General features: G+C 39.9%; 1 protein-coding gene across 1 annotated transcript in view; it reads right to left on the minus strand.

The window, feature by feature from the left end:
- Positions 1 to 23,696, minus strand: part of FBN2 (fibrillin 2) — a 225,764-nt gene that overhangs the window by 31,897 nt on the left and 170,171 nt on the right. Inside the window, exons 41-49 of the mRNA XM_066603160.1 lie at positions 23,263 to 23,415; positions 19,937 to 20,005; positions 19,706 to 19,831; positions 18,362 to 18,487; positions 14,078 to 14,203; positions 13,675 to 13,791; positions 10,202 to 10,330; positions 9,336 to 9,455; positions 1,845 to 1,970 (exon numbers count right to left, since the gene is read on the minus strand). Coding sequence (XP_066459257.1) covers positions 1,845 to 1,970; positions 9,336 to 9,455; positions 10,202 to 10,330; positions 13,675 to 13,791; positions 14,078 to 14,203; positions 18,362 to 18,487; positions 19,706 to 19,831; positions 19,937 to 20,005; positions 23,263 to 23,415 — 1,092 coding nt within the window. The remainder of the gene's footprint in view (positions 1 to 1,844; positions 1,971 to 9,335; positions 9,456 to 10,201; positions 10,331 to 13,674; positions 13,792 to 14,077; positions 14,204 to 18,361; positions 18,488 to 19,705; positions 19,832 to 19,936; positions 20,006 to 23,262; positions 23,416 to 23,696) is intronic.

Here is a 23,696-nt window from a genome sequence, read left to right on the forward strand (position 1 = left end):
CTGAAGGTTGCGAGTTCAATCCCTACGTGGTTCAGGTAGCCAATTCAAGGCTGGTAAAATGAGTAATGAGGTGGGGGGTAAAAAAAAAAATAACCTGAAAGCATTGCAGAATAAGTTGGCGCTATACAAATAGCAAGATTTATTTTATTTAGTGCATCTCACATATTGGAGATTAGATTTGCTGCAATAAATCATATACACAACATGTGAAGTCACTGTTAATGAAACTCTTAATATTATGTACCTTAAGCCCCCCTGTCCACGGCAGTGATTTCGCTGGCGGAATCACGCCGTCTGAAGCTTTCCGTAGCATTGCTAGGGAAAGCACCGGCCCCCTGTCCACGAGCGAAGAATCATTGCAATTCTCCGCTCGCGGCCGGCAATTCGCAGCATGCCCTGATTCTCCACAGTCAGCCTATCTATCAAATTAGGCTGACCTACGGCGAACAGTCGGCAGGTCCTGCTCCCGGGCAGCGGCTCCCACGGCTGAGATCCGCCGCAGGACTTCGCGACGCCCGTGGACAGGGGGCCTACTACTGCATACAGATTGAAAGGTTTTAGTTTTACATACATATTTGCACAGTGAACACTGCACTTGAAAAGACCCAATGTACTTAAAGGGGTTGTTCTGTTATAAACTATTAATAGTCCATCCTCAGGAGTGTGCAGGCTGGTCGCCCAGGAACCTCGCATTTTAGCAGATAGCTTGGTTGGTGCTCTCATGCACTAAGCTGATTTCAGCAGGAAGCAGACTACTCCACTCCAACTACAGTGGACAGGCTTGGTACGGCGTTCCCATCCCATCTCAAGTGAATGGATGTAATACTGGGCCTGGCCATTACTGTAAGAATGGAGCTGTCTGCTGCCAGCAGAAATCAATTCAGTGCATGAGTGCACTGTCCTAAAGAACAGCTGATTGGTGGGGATATCAGGTGATATCAGGTGACTGACCTTTGCCAATCTACAAATTGATAGTCTAATTTGAGGAGGACCAGCAAAACTTTACAACTGGACAACACCTTTAACCATGTATCTCTTTTGGTATGGTTTTCTAACAAAACAAACTGGTAGATATTATATCACCCACAGAATGAGTTTTTTTTGGCTACAAATTTACATTCTTTGTCCTATATATCCTTTAGCACTTTGTCCTTATATAAAGCTTTTTAGGGGTGTACATGGTTTTTAAACAACATTTAAAATTTTCAATAATTATATTCTTTTATAAAAGGAACAGTTTTGCTGATGCACATATGATTACTGATTATCCTAGCTGACTTCTCCCCTGCAATATTGGATTGTGCATCTCAGAAAAAAACGCATGTGGTGCGCTGAATTCTGTTTTTGTATCTTTAGTTTGCCAACCAGTACCCTGCTCTGTACAGGCGAGGAGCTAAGGACCCCAAAACACTTGTCTACGGATGGTGGTTCTTTTTTTGGAGGAATCTCTGATTTGATAGGTATGAGTTAGATTTTTTTTCCTTCTGCAGGCGAACTAATTTGCATAAATGTTTTTCCCCTGGAGGATTGCCTGTAAGTCTCCATACAGCAGCAGTGTCTCTTCAATGACAAGTAGCAGGCCCGCAAAGGTTAGATCGGATCATACCCGTAGTGCACTATACACATATATATGTCTATAGTGCACTATGATCCGATCTAACCTTCAAGCATGCTGCTTGTCATTGAAGAATTGAAGAGACTCTGCTGTGTGTCTGGGTATATATATATATATATATATATATATATATATATATATATATATATATATATATATATGTATAAAATGTATCCTTTGTAATTTTCTATTCTTTGCTATAGAAATCTTGAGCTGATGTAATACATACCCGAACATCTTCTCCCATTGTTGGATATAACAAATCCAGGTGGGCAAATGCATTGAAAGCTTCCTTGGGTGTTTGCACAGGTTCCAAAAAGGCATATATTTGGTTCTTCATTACATTCATCAATGTCTGTAAATGAAAACAGAATACTTTTAGGAGAACATTAGCATCCCCCTAATGTAAACTGAATATTGTATACAGTATATACTACACATTTAAAGTTCATTGCAATTATAACATTCTTCGGGATTGGCGTACACGTACAATTTTATCTTTTATTAACCCCTTAGTGAACACCAATATGCCAATATGCCTTTTTACAGCGATCACTAATGCTTTAAATATGCACACACATCTTTTTAAGGTGGTGGCTTAACTGACAATTAATAGCCATTAGAGATGAGCGAGCATACTCGCTAAGGGCAATTACTCGAGCGAGTATTGTCCTTAGCGAGTACCTGCCTGCTCGTGAGAAAAGATTCGGGTGCCGGCGGGGGGTGGGGAGTGGCGGGGGAGAGCGGGGGGGAGATCTCTCTCTCTCTCCCCTCCTCGCTCCCTCCTGCTGACTCCCGCAACACACCACTCACCCCTTACATGCCACAATCAATAGCGACTGCAGTATGTAAGCAGATGACAGCCAGAGGGGGCTCTTTTTGTCACCCATTTTCATCCCACAGTAGGATCGAAAGGTACCAATGGGTTCTCATGGCAGCTAGAAGCCTGACAAAAGCCTCCATGTCTGCCATGTAATTCAACCTATTAGGCCCCTGCTTTCCACAAAATCTAATATGCTACTGTCATATGCTTAGTAGAATGCACTACATATGTAATACAGTGTACTAAAAAATAGCATTAAATAGTTCAATTTAAAGGAATAAAAGTAATTTAAAGTAAAAAATATATATATTTGATCCCACAAAAACCCATTTTTAATTGATAAAATACCCCCCCCCAAAAAAAATTTTTTTAAACAACACAATAGGTATTACCATGTTCATAGTGACCCAAACAATGAAAATAATTTGATATTTATCTTGCCTGGTGAAAGATGTATAAATAATTTTAAAAAATAATGCCAGATTTGCTATTTTTCTTTTGTTCACCTCCAAAAAATGTAATAAAAAGCAGTCCAGAAGTCAAATGTACCTCAACATGGTACCAATCAATACTACAACTCTTTCCACAAAAAGACAAGCCCTCACATAGCTCCATTGCTGCAAAAATAAAAAATGTTATGGGTCTTAAAATGCGGCAATGCAGATTCAATTGTTTTTCTTTAAAAACATGTTTTATTGTGCTAAAGTAGTAAAATATAAAAAAAAAATCTATATAAACCTGGTATCACAGTAATTCTGCTGATCCAGATAAGAAGGCTATCAAGTTATTTTTACGGAATGATGAATGCTGCTTAGTGGTGCCATTAAAATATACAACTCGGTCCAAAAAAAAAGAAGCCCTCATATGGCTATGTCAATAAGTTAGGACTCTTATAGCGCTACAATGAAAATTGCTTGGTCCTTATGGCACAAAATAGGCTTGTCACTAATGGGTTTACTATATATCTCTATAAGCCATAAACCCATCTCTAATGAGTCATTTAGATGGGACGACAGTAGTCTAAATGACTGCACGAGCGCAGAAGTCACCTCTAGGTTGTTAGCCCTTGTGCAGCACGTTTGGACAGGCAGATCACCACTGGCGTCTCGCTCAGTACTTCACATTCTATGTGAAGTGCTGAGCGGGGAGCGTTTACATTGTTACAGTGAGAAATCAGCGATCCAGCAATGATTTTCATGCTGGTTGAAAGTGAGCAATAGAGATGAGCGAGTATACTCACTAAGGCACATTACTCGAGCGAGTAGTGTCTTAGCCGAGTATCTCCCCGCTCGTCTCTAAAGATTCGGGGGCCAGCGGGGGGCGGGGAGCGGCGGGGGAGAGCGGGGAGGAACAGAGGGGAGATTTCTCTCTCCCTCTCTCCCCCCTGCTCACAGCCGCAACTCACCTGTCACCGACGCCAGCCCCCGAATCTTTAGAGACGAGTAGGGAGATACTCAGCTAAGGCACTACTCGCTCGAGTAATGTGCCTTAGTGAGTATACTCGCTCATCTCTAGTGAGCAACCAACTTTATACGAATAGTTGCACGACAGCTGTGCATTTAGACTGGACAATTATCACAAATTCATTGGTTTGAGCTAATTTTGTGTGATAATCATCCATGTAAATGGCTCTTTATCCATATGCATTATGTATACACTAATATAAAATGCACAGGTTTCTTAAATTTTCAACTTCTTTCCTTCAAAAACAGCTACGATCTTGTTGTAATTGTCAAAGGCTTTCTACAAAATGTGTTTTAGTGTCCGACACTTTGAATCATTCATGGAAGTTGTCGTCTCTTTAAGTAGTTTCCCACTGAAACGCTACATTACTGACTTGCATACTATACCAAGCCTAAACACATGGTGTGTTAAGAAGAACCTTTATAACCAATAGAGAGCATCTAGTCAGAGATTGGTGGAAATAAGGCCTGAGGAAGGATCCTGAGAGGTCTGAAAGCTTGCAATAACATCATGTATTTTTGTTAGCCATTAAAAGGTATCTACAGGATTACTTGGTTTCTCTAACTGATGTATATTAATGACGACATATCTCTGTTCTGTATGTTTTAGTACAATTACTATTACAAGCAATCGGTATGTAAAGGAACAGATTTTTTTAATGTTTCATGTGTTATGTTTAATGTTTCCAAAAATTTATAGTCAATGCATTAAAAGTTCTATAGGCCAGTTATTAAAAGTTACTTTGGCTATAGCCAATAGTTGTATATTTAAATGTCAAGAAAAATAAAATATATTAACAGCTCCCGGGTATGTACTACACAGGCATCTTATATATTTCTTCCAAGATGAAAATCATTCTGAAAGATCTGAGACTTTTCTCAATCCCGAATAGCATGCAGACACAGCTAATAACAGTCTAACATGGTGTTTGCCAAGCATTACAGTTCTGTAGACACTGACATTAAGTAGACTGTCTGCATTCTGACATGTGCAGAAACAATTATCTCAAAAAATGCTAAAATGTCCGTTTCTATTTGCAAGAGGTTTTAATTGCTGGAGCTTTATATTTGATGCTAGCTCTGATGTGTAATGTTATATTTTGTTTTATTTAATTTGTCAATGGACATTAAACAGACAGTGATGTGATGAAAGACATGTTTATTGTCCTGTGCACAGAACGTGAAGAATAAAACAGATACTGTCATTACTTGCCAGCTGCTGTTGAAATTCCAGAATACAATGTTGCAACCAATGTTTTGGAATACACAATCCCACCCATCCCCAGTATAAAAAGTTATGTAGTACTGTTCGTGATAATATGTCTTCATTACATGTCTGTACTGACATCTACAGTTAATACAAAATACATTAGAAAAGCTTGTAGAAGATAATGGCAGCTTGCATCATTTTAATTTTGGTAGTTCAAAGAAGAAATCTCAACTCTCTAAATATGTTTTCGATAGAGTTTTGTCATACTGAATAACTTCTGCTAGGACCTGTCTTTCTCCAATAATATATTGAATTATCCAATGTGTATAACTTGAGGGCAAAGATTCAATTTATTGCTCTAAAGCTGTATCTAAATACCTGTCACATTTGGTACAACTAGCCTGCACAGCCAAATATGACAAGATTGGGACTTAAAGGGGTTGTCCCGAGGCAGCAAGTGGGTCTATACACTTCTGCATGGCCATAATAATGCACTTTGTAATATACATTGTGCATTAATTATGAGCCATACAGAAGTTATAAAAAGTTTTATACTTACCTGCTCCGTTGCTGGCGTCCTCGTCTCCATGGTGCCAACTAATTTTCGCCCTCCGATGGCCAAATTAGCCGCGCTTGCGCAGTCCGGGTCTTCTTCTTTTCTGAATGGGGCTCCGTGTAGCTCCGCCCCATCACGTGCCGATTCCAGCCAATCAGGAGGCTGGAATCGGCAATGGACCGCACAGAAGCCCTGCGGTCCATGAAGACAGAGGATCCCGGCGGCCATCTTCAGCAGGTGAGTATGAAGACGCCGGACCGCCGGGATTCAGGTAAGCGCTGTGCGGGTGGTTTTTTTAACCCCTGCATCGGGGTTGTCTCGCGCCGAACGGGGGGGGGGGTTTAAAAAAAAAAAAAATCCCGTTTCGGCGCGGGACAACCCCTTTAAAGATGAAGCTGAACCAATTGCAGGTTTTTCAGAACTCTTTCAGACTCACTAGTAATGAATGAACCAATTTATCGAGATACAGGGGACTACATAGATCATCTAACCAGAACTTCCTAAACCAGACCAGTCCCTCAAGCGGAGCAACCACCCTGAAGTGGGTGACCCCACTACTGAAGAAAGACTGGAAACCAATCCAAGACAAAACTGGCGACAACTACTCTAAACTCTAAATAACTGACACTAAATATACAAGCATACAGAACTGACCGATTAACTACAGCTGAACACACTAAAGACTACAAAAACTTTGGGAACAGCATGACCAGGTCATAAACATTAGAATCAGCATTCATAGTATCAAGTGGTAGGCTGACTTAGTTAACAGACAACGCAGCCGGCCTTATCAACGCTGGCACCAGAAGGACAAGTTACTCCTTTTTTGTCCTGCGCTGAATGACACAACGAATGCAATACTCAGTGTACTACATGGTCATGAGGGATTTGCTGATGTCACCACTCAAACAGCTGGGGGATCTTGAATTATTTGTGAATCCCATTAAGAATATAAATAACTAATTCTCAAATATCAGAACTATCTCAGAGATATAGTCGTTTGGGCAAGAAATACAGTTTTTCAGACAGTCTGATATATGAGGACCTTCATGTTTTTCACACATCAGTATATTTAACCCTTTCCAATCCAATTTGTATCCTGGTTTTCCTAGGGGGTTTACTCTTTTTCTGCCATTATACAACGGTGCTATCTGCTGGCTAAAGCCAGTACTGCATGAGGTGACAGGCTGGATAGGCTCTGACAGCAGAGAGGCTGGCAATATACAGTAAGAGAACCCCGACAGACGTCTTTCAACATCGGAGCTGTACAGTCTTAAATCATAATGTCTTCAGACGTCAGACAGTGGATTGGAAAGTGTTAACTGTCGAGCTTTTTGAAATGATACACATAACAATGAAACTGACTCTGTGCTCCCCGGGGAGGCAAAAAATTTTGCAATACTTGAGTCACATGAAGCATCTTGAATCAGAGAACAATCTAGCACTGGGCATCATTTACTTTTAGCTGGGCTACATGGAGACTTTTGTAGTGCAACATTCCAATTTTAATTATTGAGTGACTACTGCAATTCACAGAGGTGCACTCAGCTGCATATAATGTCAGTGTGCCCCTGGACTGCAGCTGTAGCCTGATAGAATTGGAAAGCTGCGCTGCAAAAAGTCTCTGGGTAAACTCAGCCTGAGGCCGGCTTCACACAACCGGATCGGATTCTGCACCTGTGATTTCTGCATTGCTTATGACCGTGGCGGCTCGCCATCGGTCATGGGCAGTACAGATTTTTTTTTTAATATTTGTATTTCCCGTGCCATTGCTTAGCGATGACGCAGGTACCTGTAGCCTATTCACAATGTTAATTGGATATGGACTGCGGATCGGACAGCCTCTATTGACTTTAAAGGAGGCCGTCTTCGTGGAGTCTGCAGCAAAATAGAGCATTCTGCAATTTTTCCTCCGCTCACGGAATACACAATTCGTTTTCACGTATGTGAGCAGAAACTGGAAAGTATATGCCTTTCAATGTGTGCAATTTTCTGTGGATCCTTTGCGCGAACAGCGATCGCGAATTCCACAATAGTAATCCGCTTGTATGAAGCCGTTCCTTACTGTGTATTACTTTCATTCTTCCATGCACACCAGCATGTGGACACAATGCATCCATAAACAGGAGAAATAAATCGCAGCATGCTCTATTTCTCTGTGCATGATATGTAGCCCTTCTATGGGCTGCGTAGGATACGCTTCCCATAGACAATACATTGCATACAGGCAGTATTTCCATATGCATCCCTGCTCTGAACAGAGTGGGGAATTTAAAAACAAACCAAAAAAAAAGCACACTGTGTGTGTCTGTGACATCAGATTCCCGGGCATGCGCAGTGCCATACTCAGCCCATACGCGGTCCCTGCTGACTCTCTGCTGGCGGAGTGTATGGGCTGTGTATGTGTAAAACGCCCCACACTAAGCAGCACAGAGCATAGCTGCGCCTGAACGAAGGAAATTACTTCTCCTTTGCCGGCAGTTTAAACTCTGCGCCAGAACGCAGAAGTTTGAAAAAAGAGGTGGGAGGATAGCGACTGCCCGATCTTCACACGTAGTTTAAAAGAGGTGGTGAAAACGAAACCACTGAAATCCCATAAAGATCAGTAGTTTCGCTTTGTCCGGTTATACGGTTATTATTATCCCGGCAGTATAAGGGGACAAACCACGCTTGTCTGAACCGCCATTAAAAGCAATTTTTTCCTTCCATTCTTCCTGAAGTCACATTCACAGGTCTGTACCAGCCTCAGAGGAGTAAATATAGGTTACAGAAATCACAGTCACATCCCGGCACTGGACAAAGTCCACTGGTGCCACTGCCACAGAAGAGAATAGCAGGGCTAGAAATGGCATGGACACCTCTGAATGATTTTTATATTATGGGCTCTGCAAGCCACAATAACTTGCGCACCAACATCTGTAGGGCTCTGTGCAGATTCTGATGTGCAATTGAAAATGACTTAATTCTGCTGGCAATTCCACATCAAAATCTCAATGACAATTGTTGGTTTGGATGCGGAATTCGCAGCGGTGGTTTTAGGTGCGGATTTGGGTGTGGAATGTGGCCTAATTTCATTCCATGTCAGACAGGACAGAATATTCACTGCCAAAATCCGCTGTATAACATGCAGATTTTGGTGCAGAATTTTCCAAGCCAATTAGGGCCTCTTGCACATCTATTCCGCTCATGTGAAAGAGCCTTTACTCTTTCTGGAAATGTATAAGTAAATTGAGTGGGCAGTGTCATACACACACACTATATATATACATATATATATATATATATATATATATACCAATGCTATGACCTCACCAATATACAGTAAAGTGAATGTTGCTCCATAAAATGCTGAATTTTAAATATGAGCGGATGACATGCTTACAATCTGCATAATAGCAATGATGTCAAGAAACTCATACAAATTAAATAGATCAAATGTTTTCTTATGAATGTGAGTTTGATATAGCCATTTATAGTGTTTTTGTGGTCTTGCAAATCACAAAATAAAGTTATGCTTATAGCATTGATAATAATTTAATTGTTCTTTGTGGTCATATAAATTTTACTAACATGACAAATGGATCAGGCGATATGAAGACTCTCCAGAGTGCACAGTAGTCACATCCAGAGAACTCTCTCTAATGTACAACAGTATTACATAGACTTACCTATGCAGTTATCACCTTGGACTGCATACCCCACAGGACAAATACATCTGAATGAGCCTTCCAAGTTCTGACAAGTTCCAGGAATACATGATCCAGGATAAGCAACACACTCATTGATGTCTTTAAAACAGTAAGCACATCATAATTAGCAATATAATGTATGATCCATTGCTTCATTTACGTGCATTATTTAAAAAAATAAGCACATGGATTTTCTACCAATAGTTTAATTACATAGAAATAACGAAAAAATAAAAATTGCACAAATCCTACATTAGTTAACATGTTGGACCACCGAACATACAGGGCCGAGATGTACAGTAACTAAAAAGTAATGTGCCCCATTACAAGCATTTAAAAACCCACCCCTAGATCAATTACTGTGTCAGGGAATTCAGCCTGAGACAAGATTTAAATGGATCCAGTTTTAGTCTAAACCTCCTTCAAAACTGCTTAGTGATAAGTTTTAAAATAGATGTTTTATAGAATTCAATGCACACAGTTATAATAGTGGTAAGAAGTTATCAGTATTATTATATTTTCATCATTTATGCAACATATTTTGGTAAGGAAATCCAACTAAAATAAAATGGTCTAAAATGGAACATAAACAAATTTTTTGCTGCCTTAATAACTAAATTAAAAAAGTCAGTGTTATAATGATGTGACAATTACGTACCGGGTGTATTGGAAGTCACAAAGACCAGCAGCACCAAGTAAAGTAAATGAAGTACGAATTATATATATATATATATATATATATATATATATGTAATTTTTATTGCTAAGCACATAAAGATAATCAAACTATAACATTTCAAGAAGCTATCATTTCAGTCTTAATTATAAAAATCCTCTAGACTTACCAATACAGTTCTTGCCATCAACCGTGAGTTCATAACCTTCATTACACAAACAGATGAAGGAACCAATATTATTAAGACAACGGCCATTTCTGCAAACCTGACCAGGAAAGGAGCTGCATTCATCGATATCTGTGAGCAAAAAGGAAATTATTAGACAAGTATTGAGTTTTGGTTGTCAATAGTATTGCTTGTTTTGATTGACTAGGTAATAAAAATTATCCAGATTTATGCAAAATCAAAATCCGGTAAATTTGAACGGATTTTTGGTGAAAATCAAATTTCCCATAATGCCTGCTGCAGAGGTAAGCGTGCAGCCATCAGCAGCCAGGGCACTATGCTGATGTCACCAAACGTGTCCTCCATCTTGCATATGGGCAGTAGTTTCATTGGACACCTGCATCACATGACCTAGCCAAATGTAACATAGGCACAGTGTAACCAGTTTACAGTGGAGCACAGGACAGAGAAGCTGCATCATGTTTATATGTCTATATAACACATAGTCTGTTGTTATGGCCAGATATGCTACATAGAATATTTTGCTCCTGGTGTGAAAGCTTGTATATTGGGGTTATATTAGAGGAAACGGAAAAATAAGCTGCATCATGTTTATATGCCTATATAACATGTAGTCTGTTGTTAACATGGACAGATATTTTACAAAGGATATATTACTGCTCGGTGTAAAAGCTTGTATACCAGCAGAGAACCTGTTTTGGGAAATAGTGTGACTTTTGGCAGTCAGAGAAGTCTCTACTAAACCACAAAGGTAATGCCTAGATGCCTTGATATCTTTAAATATATATTGTATAGTGGAGCCATTCCTAAACCTAATCTAAAAAACATGTAACACATGCCCTCCTAACATGTTTGCCACAAGGCTTTATCAAAGAAGCTCAGGTTGGCTATAGCTCAGGTTTACATCCAGTGCTGGAAAAGGCTAGGAATCTGTGCTCATACTTTTGGCATTAACACACAGCTGCTTGTCGTCTGGCAGAGTTGTAGTGATGGTTCAGGATACCACCCAACCGTTTCATCAGTGACGTGCCTACACTATGGAATTCTATGTCGCATATGTTGCAGAGGCTAAGCCTGCAGCAGAGAACAATCATGGAGTACCAGATGGTATATACTATTGGTAGACGCTGTATGGAGGTTAGTCATTTTTACTCACATATGACTGAGCATAAATTTATATCAAAGACCACAATGTTCCCTCAAGTTGTGGTTGATACTGCTGTTAGTGGTAATGCTAGTCCTTCTCCTGCTTCCACTAAGGTTTCTCCTCTTACTTCGCCCCAAGTGAAAAATATATTAATATAGAATTACGGAGCTACAGTTCTCAAGTTTCCACAAGGTGCCCTCAAGGTGCTGTTGCTGGTGGTGGTGGAACTGCTTCTGCTCTCCGTCTGCTTCTGCCATGTTGCCTGCTCCTCCTTCTCTCAAAACAAAAATGTTTTAAAGCACAAGAAACAGCTGTAGCTCTACAGATTTTTCTTGGAAATCGAACTACAGCATTTCCTTGGAGAATGTCCATGTTTGGGTTTTCTGTTCACCTGGTAGAAGTTTTCAAACTTTATGACATTTCTTTTAAAACAATCAACACAACAAAATTTTTGGCATCTCTACAGCTGTCCCTTGGAGTAGGTCCATGCTTGAGTGTTGTGTTCATCTTGCAGAATTTCTGCTTGTAAACATTATGGCATTGCTTTTAAAACAAGCAGCACACCTGCTGTCTTGCATAGCAAAATGTTTGGAAACTATACAGCTGTTCCTTGGAGTAAGTTTGTGCATGAATGCTGTGTTCATCTAGCAGAATTCGTCCTTAAGCAGCACACCTGCTGTCATCCATGGCCCAATTTTTGATCTAGGAGATCCCTTGTGGGACTTCTTTTGTTTTCAGTGACACTCGTGTACTACGATTGACCCTTACACCACTGTACACTATTTTGACCAATTTTTGATAGGAGCACAGTGTTCCCCCAGATGTATGGCTGTATTCACATGCAATTTGGGGGCTTTGGCTCCATTGGGGATCTTCTGGAAGGCAAGTTTTACTGCCTATTTATCTTAATAGGAGTCTAAATCAGCCATCATGATTCATGATGATTTTGTGAAATTGTCCCGATACTGACATGAACTGATTATTCTAATAGTCACTCATCAGTAGTTGCCAATAGAAAATGCAATCTGTAATCTGCTACTGAGTCTGCAGGACATTTAATAACATTTTAAGTTCCTCACTGAAAATTGTTATTGGATAACTTGAAACTCTCATTAACAACATTAAATGAATCTACTGCCCTTACACACACGTATTATCATTGCGCGTCTCATGCGCAATTTTTTTGCGTATCACATGCAATACCAATAGCCCATTGATTTGTATTGGGCCACTCATACCAGCATTTTTTGGCGGTGTACTACTTGCATGCAAAAAAACCCAGCAGCATGGAAATTGGCAGCACACAGCAAGTATGCATAGCATTGCATACTGGGTGTGTGCCTGCGCAAGAGATTCACACGTGGCACACTGGCACACACAGTCATGTGAACTCGGCCTTATTCATTTGTCATTTGGTTGAGGCCTCTGAGCCTCTGAGCTCTGAAAGCTAACAAATATACTTTTTTTTGTTAGCCAATGGTATCACCTCTATAATACTTTTGACTTTTTATACAATAATACAGTATTTCAAAGAACCTGCCATCAACTATAAGTTATGGTGCTCATAGTTTAGGTGATGTGGAGTTTGGGGAGCCTCATTTCATACTCACCTTGCCCCTCATTTCTGCAGTTTCACTGTAATTGATGCCATCATTGTCTATATTTTTCCACTGCCAACTGTGATGTTTACTAAACCCTATTTTGCTATACATTTTATTAGTTAAACTTTGTAAAAGATCTGGACATACAGCTACCAGATGACAATAGTTTCATATAATTAAGGGCTCGCAGACATTCCATTCTGCATGTAACTACAAGGACATGTTCACATAGGACGAGTTCGCTGCCGAATGTCCACAGTTGACATTCTGCAGTAGAGCTGCAGCTGAAGGTCTGCATCAAAACCCACACCATTTTGTGTGGATTTTGATGCTGTTTTTAATATTAGAAAAACTTTCTGACAGTGAGGATGATCAATGAGTGGAACAAGTTACCATGGGAGGTGGGGAGTTCTCCTTCAATGGAAGTGTTCAAACAAAGGCTGGACAAATATCTGTCTGGGATGATTTAGTAAATTCTGCACTGAGCAGGGGGTTGGACCAGATGAGCCTGGAGGTCCCTTCCAACTCTACCAGTCTATGATTCTAGCAATATTATTCATACTCACTTTATGACATTTGTCTCCCAAACTCACAGTGATACTTGCAGTGACACGATTATAATAATATGCATTCATTTATTTCTGTTTCTCATAGAAGCATACTGTAACAGCAGGCACTCAGACACATCAGTGTAATAAAGAACTTACCCATGCAGTCATTATTATGAGTAAGCTCAAATCCAGGATAGCAGAGACAGTTATATGATCCCACTGTGTTTTTACAAGTTCCGTTTCCACATGGCTGACGCTCGCATTCGTCAATATCTGCCAAAGAGATATACATGAAACAGGAGGAAACATTCATCCCGCTGTGGTTAAAGTCAGTTTCTTGACAGCTGGATATTTTTTCTTAAATTCTGGTTGGCTAACATGAAAGCGGATGTAGGCCAGCAATAATTGACTCTATAACTTGTCTACTGCTACTAGACTGCCGTAGGGTGCATTTAAAATGTCAATAGTCACAAACTTACCTATAAAACATGGATGTCAATATAATTTTTTATACATTATCAGCCAAGCTATATTATTAAAGAAGTAGAATGAAAAATACCCATGCACATGGTCCGATCTGAAGTGGCTTTGAAACCATTGTTACATATGCAGCGATAACCGCCCAGCGTGTCCTCACATTTGCCATGACTGCAAACATTGGGAATTTCCAGGCATTCATTGCGATCTGTAGAATGGATGTACATTGAAAACACATGTTAAGAAAAACAATGGGATAATGGTACAACCACTAAGCTAATTAAAACATGAGCTAATGGAAACATACATTCCCTTCAAAAGTACATAAACTGAATGTTGTCTTTACCATGAATGCTTCCTAGAAAGACCTGAACTATGTCACATGCTATAGTCTGGTAGACAACACCTTCACTTTTTACAACTTACCCTCAGTCATCAACCAGTGTGGAAAAGTACTTCCCAAAAAGAAAGAACCAGGTGATCAACAAATGACACCCAACCTCCCTGGGTGTCAGACTTTTTTTGAATTTGTCAGGAATCTGAGATCACTGATCCCCTATTGTGATCTCCATTTGATGTGTCGTAAGTCTTCTTTTGGCTGGACATTTACTAGTACTCTGCCACTAGGATTTGTCAGGGAAAGATATCTGCAGATGCCCAGTACTAGAGTGACGAATACATCTCTTCATACTTGTGATAAAAGGTTTTGCTTAACTTTTAATCTGCCTTTTTGGTACTTTTGATAACGAGGAAAGTGAAATCTGTAGGGCAGCACTGGCCATTGAAGTCAATAAGGTTCATCAGGATTCACTGATTTCTGCTTGAATTCTACATGTAAGGCGATAACACTTTTTCCTCCCCTTATAATATATTTTTGTTTTTCTCCCTTTTGTTCATTTGGTCCTCATTAGTGTGCCCACTCTTTTAGCCTAGCTGTGTTTATTTCTCTTTGCTGTGTGCATCTATCATACCATTTCTGTGCTGCCAAACTCTGCCAGTATCACTTAACTGATTGCCAAAAGCAATAAAAAAGGATTTTGAGGGTATGTCAAAAGCAAAAGAAAAGTCAAAGGTGCTATAGGATGGTTACAGGATGAAAATGATGAATTGGTTAAACATGATTGAGAAGGCTGAACTTCCAAATTTCTATTTTGTATCTGTTTTCTCTCAGAAAGTAGATGGGACATCAACTGGTCTTCCCTGTGCTATTGGGCGAATAAAAGTATGAGGCTATCTATAAGCAAATAGATGGTGAGGGAACACTTAACTAACTTAAATGAATTCAAGTCTCCAGGTCAAGATGAACCACACCCTAGGGTACTAAAGGAGATATTTGAGGTAATTGCTCAACCACTCGCTGTAATCTTTGAAAATTCTTGGAGAACAGGAGAAGTCCCTGAAGATTGGAAAAGGGCAAATGTTGTCCCTATCTTTAAAACAAGGAAGAAGGTGGATCCAGGAAACTACAGGCCTGTGAGCCTGACTTCTATACTAATAAGGATTTTTGAATAAATTACTGAACAGCATGTATGCAAGTACTTGGATGACAATGGAACAGCATGGATTTGTAACAAACAAGTCATGTCAGACTAATCTAATTTCTTTCTATAACAGAATCACTGATTGGGTTGATCAGTGAAATGTGGTATATATAGCATATCTTGACTTCAGCAAAGCATTTGGCAAAGTATATCATCCTTGTTGAAAAAAGATCAAATATGGGATTGACAAAGCAAGTGTTAAGTGGATTCATAACTGGCTGAGTGATAGTAGTCAAAGAGTGGTCATAAATGGCTGCACATCCAAGTGGAAGAATGCATCAATTGGGGTACCACAATCCTCTCTCCTGGGCCCAGTGTTGTTCAACATTTCTATAAATGATCTAGATTAGGGAATTGAGGGGAAATTGATCAAGTTTGCTGACGACACAAAGCTAGGAGGGATACCTAACACTATCTCTAGACAGATCTAGACAAGCTTGAATATTGGGCTATGACTAACAGAATGGTAATTATTAATTAACAGGGAAAAATGCAAAGTTCTACATCTGAGCAAGAAAAATGGAAAAAGCACATACAGAATGGGAGGAATTGGGTTAAGCAACAGCATATGTAAAAATGACTTGGATAAACTAATAGATCACAGGCTGAACACGAGTCAACAGTGTGATACAGCACACAATTCTGGAATGCATTAAGAGAAACAAACAGTCTAGATCATGTGAGGTAATTAACACCCCTCTACTCTTCCTTGTTCGGACCTCATCTGGAGTAGAGTGTCCAGTTCTGGGCACCCCAATTTAATAAAGACATCAACAAACTGGAGCAAGTTCAGAGAAGAGCTGCCAGTTTGGCGAGCAGTCTGAGGAATGGCAAAAAGTATCTGGGAATGTTTGGCTTGCAAAGAAGAAGAGAAGAGACTTAATAGCTGTCTACAAAAATCTGAAAGGCTATCACAGTGCAGAGGGATCAGCCCTATTCTCATTTGCACAAGGAAAGACTAGAAGCAATGGGATGAAACAGAAATGGAGGAGATACAAATTAGATAATAGAAAAAACATTTGACAATGGGGATGATCAATGAATGGAACATGTTGCCATGGGAGGTGGTGAGTTCTCCTTCAATGGAAGTCTTCAAATATATGATGGGCATACATTTCTCTGAGATGATTTAGTGAATCCTGCATTGATCAAGGGGGTGGACACAATGACCCTAGAGGTCTCTTCCAACTCTTTGATTCTACAATAAAGTGAAATTACCTAGCAGCCAGTGTGCAGGAGAATGATCCTGGCATCTGCCTACATAGGGCTTGCTGCTGATGAAAAGACAGTGTTATGATGCTAAACGCTTCACCGTTGCAAGTGCACAACAGTAGAGTATATTAGGTGGAGGACTGAGGAAGTGAGGAATAGTGCAGGAGTGACAACATGTAGTGGCCATGAGAGTGACTGAGAGTGTCATAGATTAGCAGGCCTGTTTGCTTGATGCTCATGTGAGTCAAGTTGGTGGGGAGCCCAGGGTCGCAGTACCAATGTGGTTCACTTTTTGAGGTGCAGGGCAACCCTCCGAACTATTATGGCGTCATTGATAGGCTGCTGGTCTGCATGGTGCACTACATGTATCAGAAAGTCTGCCACTTTGTATTCACTTTGTGTGGGAGTATACGCCAAGCAGCTACCGCCCTCCTTAGTCAGTAAGTATATGGCCATTTTATGTGATTGTTTTCAAGTTGGTGGGCTGAAACCAAAAGACAGACTGAGTAGTGTACAAAGTGGTTTGTTTTCCTGGAACTAACTACAATGCCTCTCCTCCTAAACATATAGAGTATGAGGACTGGAGGTGCAAAGGGGACAATTTCAGGAATAATATTCCTCTTCCTGTGCACCGGAGCTAAACATATAGTACAAGCAGCACAACATTGTGTTCTGCAAGTATTCAGCATCCAGTTATCTAATTTTACTGTTCTAGTGTTGCTGTGTTTAAAATTGGGTAGTCCTAGCAAGGATACTGTACCACAATGTAAGGGACTTGAACTGAAACTGTATCTATCACTGACTGGCTCAGGGGCCATTCTCCAAGCGTTGCAAAGAGTATATTGCAACGTGCATGCTTGCAGCCACAGGAGGTTGGAATCCATGAAAGTTAGTGACATAGCGGCCAGAAGGACCCATGGAACAAGAGTGTTATTCCTCTACTGATGCAATGCCATCCTGGGTGCATGGTCAGGACAAGCTGTGGCAGAAAGTAGCTTCATATAGACCCATAGAGCCACAGTAGGATGAGCTATGAGCCAATAGTCGCTGTGGTGCAGTCTGACTTGGTAATGACCTTGTGCAGAGAACAAGATCTCAAATTTTGGTTAAAAGACCACCTTGGAAGGTTACACCACTGTACAATAAAGCGAATTGATCAAATGCAACATCAGTTTCTTTCTGGCGAGCTCCACTTACAAGCATAGCTGTCATGGCTTCCATATAGCCAGAGCCCATGATCACTGGCGTAACTATAGAGGATGCAGGGGATGCGGTTGCACCCGGGCCCAGGAGCCTTAGGGGGCGCCCAGTACTCTCCATATAGGGAGTCCAGTACTATGAATAAAGCATTATAGTTGGGGGCCCTGTTACAGGTTTTGCATTAGGGCCCAGGAGCTTCAAGTTCCGTCTCTGCCCATGATGCTAATGACAAAGCTAGTTGGAGAGTGTGTGCTGCTAGTATATAAGAGTATATCATGTTCCCCTCATTATAGCATACAACAAAGGATAGGAACGTATTGTTTTAACACTACCAGAAATGATACTTCCCTGTGAAATGTATATTTCTACATGAACTGTATAGAGAGTAAAAAGAAAAACGAAATCAGTCTTACCAATGCAAGCACCATTGGGCAGAAGCTTGAACCCAGCAGAGCATTCACAGCGGTAACTTCCAGGACTGTTTAAGCAATCTGCATTTCTCTGGCAGAAGTAATCACCACTGGAGCATTCATCAATGTCTACAATTTCAAATAACACCACATTCAGTATTGCCACAAACACAAATGTTTTTTTATTTCAATCTGCTCCTGTCATACCAACACTTTCAGTCAGGGCACTATTTAATCATATAAATAGTGTAAGTGTTAATAAATAGATCACTTCTAGGTTTATAGCAATGTCAAAATGACAGTAATGTGGACTAGTAGAACATATTGGGTTGTTCTGTATCATAAAGTGGCCCAACTGGCTGGGCTTTCACTTCTGGGCTCTGACTTTCAGACTATCATTTTTACTACAGCACAAAATTACTTCCACTCATTGACTACAGAGACAATGGTGTCATAGATTTATAAGGTATATGGAGAAATCTTGCTAAGAAGAAGGAGAGTCAATTTGACTCTGTGGCTGTATTTGTTATGGGCTTGGTTCCAGTATTACATCTGTGTTCTGAGTTGGTTGGTGCTGTATTTATGTGAGCTTGGTTGAGGAATCGCCTTATAGACTGCCGAGCAGTTTTTTTTCTATGATTGGGCGGGGGGAGTTCTGCATAGGGTGCCATATAACTCTAAGGCCGGCACTACATAATATTGTCATATGCATGACTTCACCAAAAACTTCAGGTTTTTTATGGTTTGCTTAATTACTATATCAGTTTTGACATTCTGCTGCTTGCAATTACATACATTTGGCTTACAGTTACTATTTATGGCCTTCAATCAAATGTCTATCTCACCAAAGAATATTTAATTTGAATTACAAAAGAGAAGATAAATTCTCATATACATATTAAGGCCGGGCTCACAGGATTCAGCATGTGGGAGGACCGCAGCAGGTACCAGCTGTGAGCCCGGCCGGCGACCCTGTGTACTTTAATTTTCTGTAATGCGGATGACAATGCCGGCTCATCATGCAGAGGACAGTTTTTTTCCAATATTTTTATTTATTGTTACTTGCGTATGGCATGCGGGTCGGATGGCCTTCAATGAAGGCCATCCGCAAGGAGTCCACGGCAAAATACAGCATGCTGCGATTTTTCCTCCGCTTGCGGGATACGCTTTTTGTATCCATGAGTGTGAACGTAAAAGCAAAAGTTCCTGCTGTTCAATGCCTGTGTTTTGTCACGGATCCTCCACACGGGCACCCCTCGCGGGTTCCACAATTGGAGTCTGCCCGTGTGAGCCCGGCCAAACAGTTGGCCATTGTAGAAATATTGAATCTTTCATTATTGAACTTACCTTCACAAATTAAAAGTAAATCATTGTAGCTGAATCCTGTTGGGCATTCACACCGGAAGCTGCCTATCTGGTTAATGCAAACCCCATTTGCACAAATCCCAGGAATCTCTTTACATTCATCAATGTCTAAAAAATAATTGTAGAAATAAGTAAGAAAATGGAAACTGCATAAACAGCATAATGATAACATGTTTTAAACTAGTTTCCATATAATTCATTGTGATGTCTTACCTACAGCTTTACCAGTGTGTATATCGAAGGTGAATCCAGGGATTGTTCCACAAAGGTTTCTGAAATTAACTGGTTAGATCAAATGAAAAAAAGGTTAAAAATATAATTACAAAGCTAACAGTGTAGAAAACAATGAAGTCATGGGCTGCTTTATCTTTCTTGAGCATTGTCTTCCAATTGCTTGCTTCTACAAAGTTGTTACAATTATAATTAGCAGTTTATTAATTACATTAGGTACCAGGAAAGCTGTGTGACGCAAACAACCAATATGGCTAAAATTGCAACTTCCCCGTGGTTTGTTGCTCAGCACAATTGGCTATGCTTATGAGGAGAGAAGAACAGAGGCAACAAAAGACTGGGCATATTGAAATCCAACATGTTTGATCTCTTTTTTCCCCCCAGAATATGACCAGCTTTAGAATCCACAAAGATAAATCTGATTTGCCATGCAATGATACTTTCCATCCATTTGAGGTATATTTAATACAAAGAAGTAAAGAAAGTCGTGGTTACAAGAGTTGGAATGTGCTATCTCTGGCACTTCCACTGAAATGAATAAAGCAGTGGTGTGTATTCGTGACCTCAGGTCGCTTGGGTCCCCTGTTCTCCTGATCAGTGTGGGACCCAGTGGTTGGACCCTCCCTGATCCCTTAACTTGTGGATTGGGGTTAACCTCTACTTGTGGGACAACGCCTTTAATTCAAATACCATCTAGGAGGACATTGGTTCCATGGGTCTTTTGTATTGGACACATATAACTAAGGTCCTATTGTTTCTTTGCATAATTAACCAAAACAGAGTCTGGAAGTCTTCTTGTATCTACATAAGGATTTAACTAATGTAACCCTTTTACCACCACAACTGTTACCATGGTGAAATTAAGATCATGGTTGCCTATATAAAGGAGTACTTTAAAAATATGACACAACCTCTCCTTTATGATGAACATTACAACTTCCTTTATGTATCTTATATCATCTTTATAGACTAATAAACAGGCCTCTTAAAGTCGTCTGCACCACACGGATCTTTAAAGACTTAAACACAAAATGTTTCCAGGTCCCCATTGGTCCTAATTTCGAAGAAACTTTTTCTCAGAGTTGGCAAGCATTTAGCCTGTGATCATTACAACTTCCAAAATGATCCTTTACTCCATGCTGACAATTAATTTACTAAATCACTTGCTGTAATTACAGAATTATATCTTAATCTGAATTGCATGAAGAATGTGTTTCCTATTAAAAGGCATTTTTCAATTTGTATAGATGGTTGCAACAGCATCCTGCAGCGTTTACTGCCAGCCACATGGTCATTGATGTGGAATGTTAATAGATTCAATGTACTGTATGTGTACATGGATGGAATGCATTCATTTGGTCTAGATTCGGACTATATTGGCATCGACCGTGCAGATATTTATAGTAAAAGATTCAGATGTTTTTGAAAGCAGTGAAAATAAAATTCTCATCTGTCACGTACTACATAATAACAGTAAAGGACACAATAGTATTGCTGGCTATTAAATAGCAATATTTTAATACATATGTCTGAATACAAGATTCAGGCACAAAAACAACATAAAAGGGACGTGCTACTCAGGACCCCTTCTCCCTATGAGCTAGGACAGACAGATACTCTAGTGGACTTAGCAAGTCCATTCATACAATGCAGGACCATTTATATGAAACTAGCTGATTACCTGGCGTTGCCTGTGTATTTTATTTTTAGTATATGAGGAGGAAGAGGTCATCTGTGTAATCCATTAGTATATGAGGAGGCGGTCATCTGTGTAATATCTTACTGCATGAGGAGGAGGTCATCTGTGTAATATCTTACTGCATGAGGAGGAGGTCATCTGTGTAATGTTAGTATTTGAGGAGGAGGAAGTTGTCTGTGTAAGATATTATTATCTGAGGAGCAGGAGGTCTGTCTAATACTGGCATAATTCACAATCAAAAACTCACCGACTTCCCCTGTAATTTTTGTTGCTAATAGTAACCAATAACAGCTCAGCTTTCACTTGTCATACTGCTGAGGTAAAATGAAAACTGCGCTGTGATTTGTTGCTAGGGGCAACACAGATTTCCTTTTGGACAGCTTTCATAAGAGTGGGTGCTGGGCTCATTTCTATGTGGTACATAGTGGCTTAGTGCTGGTGGGAAGTTATGTGGTAGTTGGAGCAGAGGAGGAGGTTGTCTGTGTATGATATTATCCGAGGAGCAGGGGGTCTGTGTAATAGATTAGTATTTGAGGAGGAGGAGGTCGTCTGTGTGATAGATTAGTGTATGATGAGGAGGAAGTCGTCTGTGTTAAGGAAGACTGTGAAATAAAAACCATCTGCTCAAGTGCAATTCCGGCATTCCCGGTAGTGAGGCTGTCTTATTCCCCCCAAATTTGTCCTCATGGGATGAGTTATATATTTATCAAGTTTGGTTGAAAATGCCCCAGGCGTTCAGAAGTTATGGTGGCACATACACACATACATCCTAATATATATATATATATATATATATATATATATATATATATATATATATATATATATATATATATATATACACACACACAGAGAGAGAGATGGGAAAAAAGCATAATCTTTTTATCTGAGTATGGATAATGTAAGAAGGCAGTGAGGGCATACATGGCTATTTTTCTAGAAATGTTTAAGGATAACAGGGTGGATTCAGACAAGCGTAGATTTGTCCTCTAATGTAATAATCACGGCCGCATAACGGGTCAAAACGAAACCACCGATATCAATGGATTTCAGTGGTTTCATTTTTACTAGTGGGATTCTCGCTCATTATTTGTGCAGTTGAGAAAAGATAGGACCTGTTCTATCTTTCCCGCACATATTGAATACTATGCCCTTTTTTTGAAATTACATAGCCCTAAAAGACATTGCATGGGACTCACATGCTGTGCGTTGTGTATGCAATGTTTCCCATTGAAGTCAGTGGGAAACACTTGTGATCCTATCACGCATGTAAAACAGTGCATGGCACTACAGTAAGGGGATGTACAGCCGCTGTGCTCTGTGCTGTCATGTGAATGAACTCTAAGTTCCCCAGCAATGTGTTTTCAACACTTCTGCATTTGGAGAGGTCATAACCATTATGTAGCTTGGCTTTTCCAGACTGCATTGTACATCAAAAAGATTATACAGTTAGAAGATAAACACAGTATTTCATTTTTTTGATTAATATAACATGATTAAAAGACATTTTAAGGGGGTAAGGGGATTTGACAAGGCTCAGAAGATGATGAAGAGTGGAAATGTTAAAGACAAATATGGAGAAGGAGCTTAATTACATCATGTTCTGTACCTGTTCCAGGAGTTGGACACGGTTCACAAGGCTTACTCCAGGCTTTGCCGATATTATATGTGCAGCAACACATCTTTTTTGTGACATTAAAAGGCAGTTCATTCTCACACATGGTTCCATTGTAAGTCCTGTAACAATAACTCTTCCTCATATCTGGAATAAATGATAGCACATTCTTTGCATATGTCATTGAACCACATTTTGAAGTTAGTTATGAACACTTTATAAACTTGTCCTAAAATAAAATCACAAGCTACACTTTTTGTTTTTGTAATCCTTTTGGTGTTGTAACACCGTTTTCACTATGTGTGTATGTGTGGATTTAGTGCGTTTTGGGTATGTATGCAGATTTTTTATGCGAGTGCTACTTCTGTATTTACTGCATTTTTCATTCATGCACAAAAAGGAAAGAAGGCCCATTTGATTTAAGTATT

This window comes from Eleutherodactylus coqui, chromosome 5 (assembly GCF_035609145.1).
Source record: "Eleutherodactylus coqui strain aEleCoq1 chromosome 5, aEleCoq1.hap1, whole genome shotgun sequence".
Taxonomy (NCBI): domain Eukaryota; kingdom Metazoa; phylum Chordata; class Amphibia; order Anura; family Eleutherodactylidae; genus Eleutherodactylus; species Eleutherodactylus coqui.